At 40.9% G+C, this 235-nt stretch overlaps 1 protein-coding gene across 1 annotated transcript; it reads right to left on the bottom strand.

Annotated features, from left to right (window-relative positions):
- Positions 1-17: 17 nt before the first annotated feature.
- On the bottom strand, positions 18-223 carry CSUI_005519 (uncharacterized protein; the record flags this gene model as incomplete). The annotated part of the gene is made up of 1 exon (XM_068065695.1): positions 18-223. A coding segment is annotated over one exon (180 nt), but the record flags the coding sequence as incomplete, so codon positions are not given.
- Positions 224-235: the final 12 nt, after the last annotated feature.

Here is a 235-nt window from a genome sequence, read left to right as displayed (position 1 = left end):
TCTCTTCTTTCTCGTCTTTCTCCGTGGATGAGAAACCTTCTTTCTAGGGGTGGGTGATGTGTGAAGACAGAAAGGTGAACAAGAAGAAGATCGAGAAGAGCAAAAGACAAGAGGTTTCCTTGTGAAAAGGAGAAATCTTTTCGTATTCAGACCCGATAAGAAGAGGAGAAAAGAAAAATGTCTTCCTTTCTTCTCTTCTTCCTACTCTTTTACTCTCTTTTCTCTCTCCAGGAGA

The sequence above is a fragment of the Cystoisospora suis genome (assembly GCF_002600585.1).
Source record: "Cystoisospora suis strain Wien I chromosome Unknown contig_2672, whole genome shotgun sequence".
In the NCBI taxonomy this organism is placed as follows: Eukaryota; Apicomplexa; class Conoidasida; order Eucoccidiorida; family Sarcocystidae; genus Cystoisospora; species Cystoisospora suis.
The sequence above is the reverse complement of the archived record's forward strand: the minus strand, read 5'-3'. Positions and strand labels throughout refer to the sequence as shown.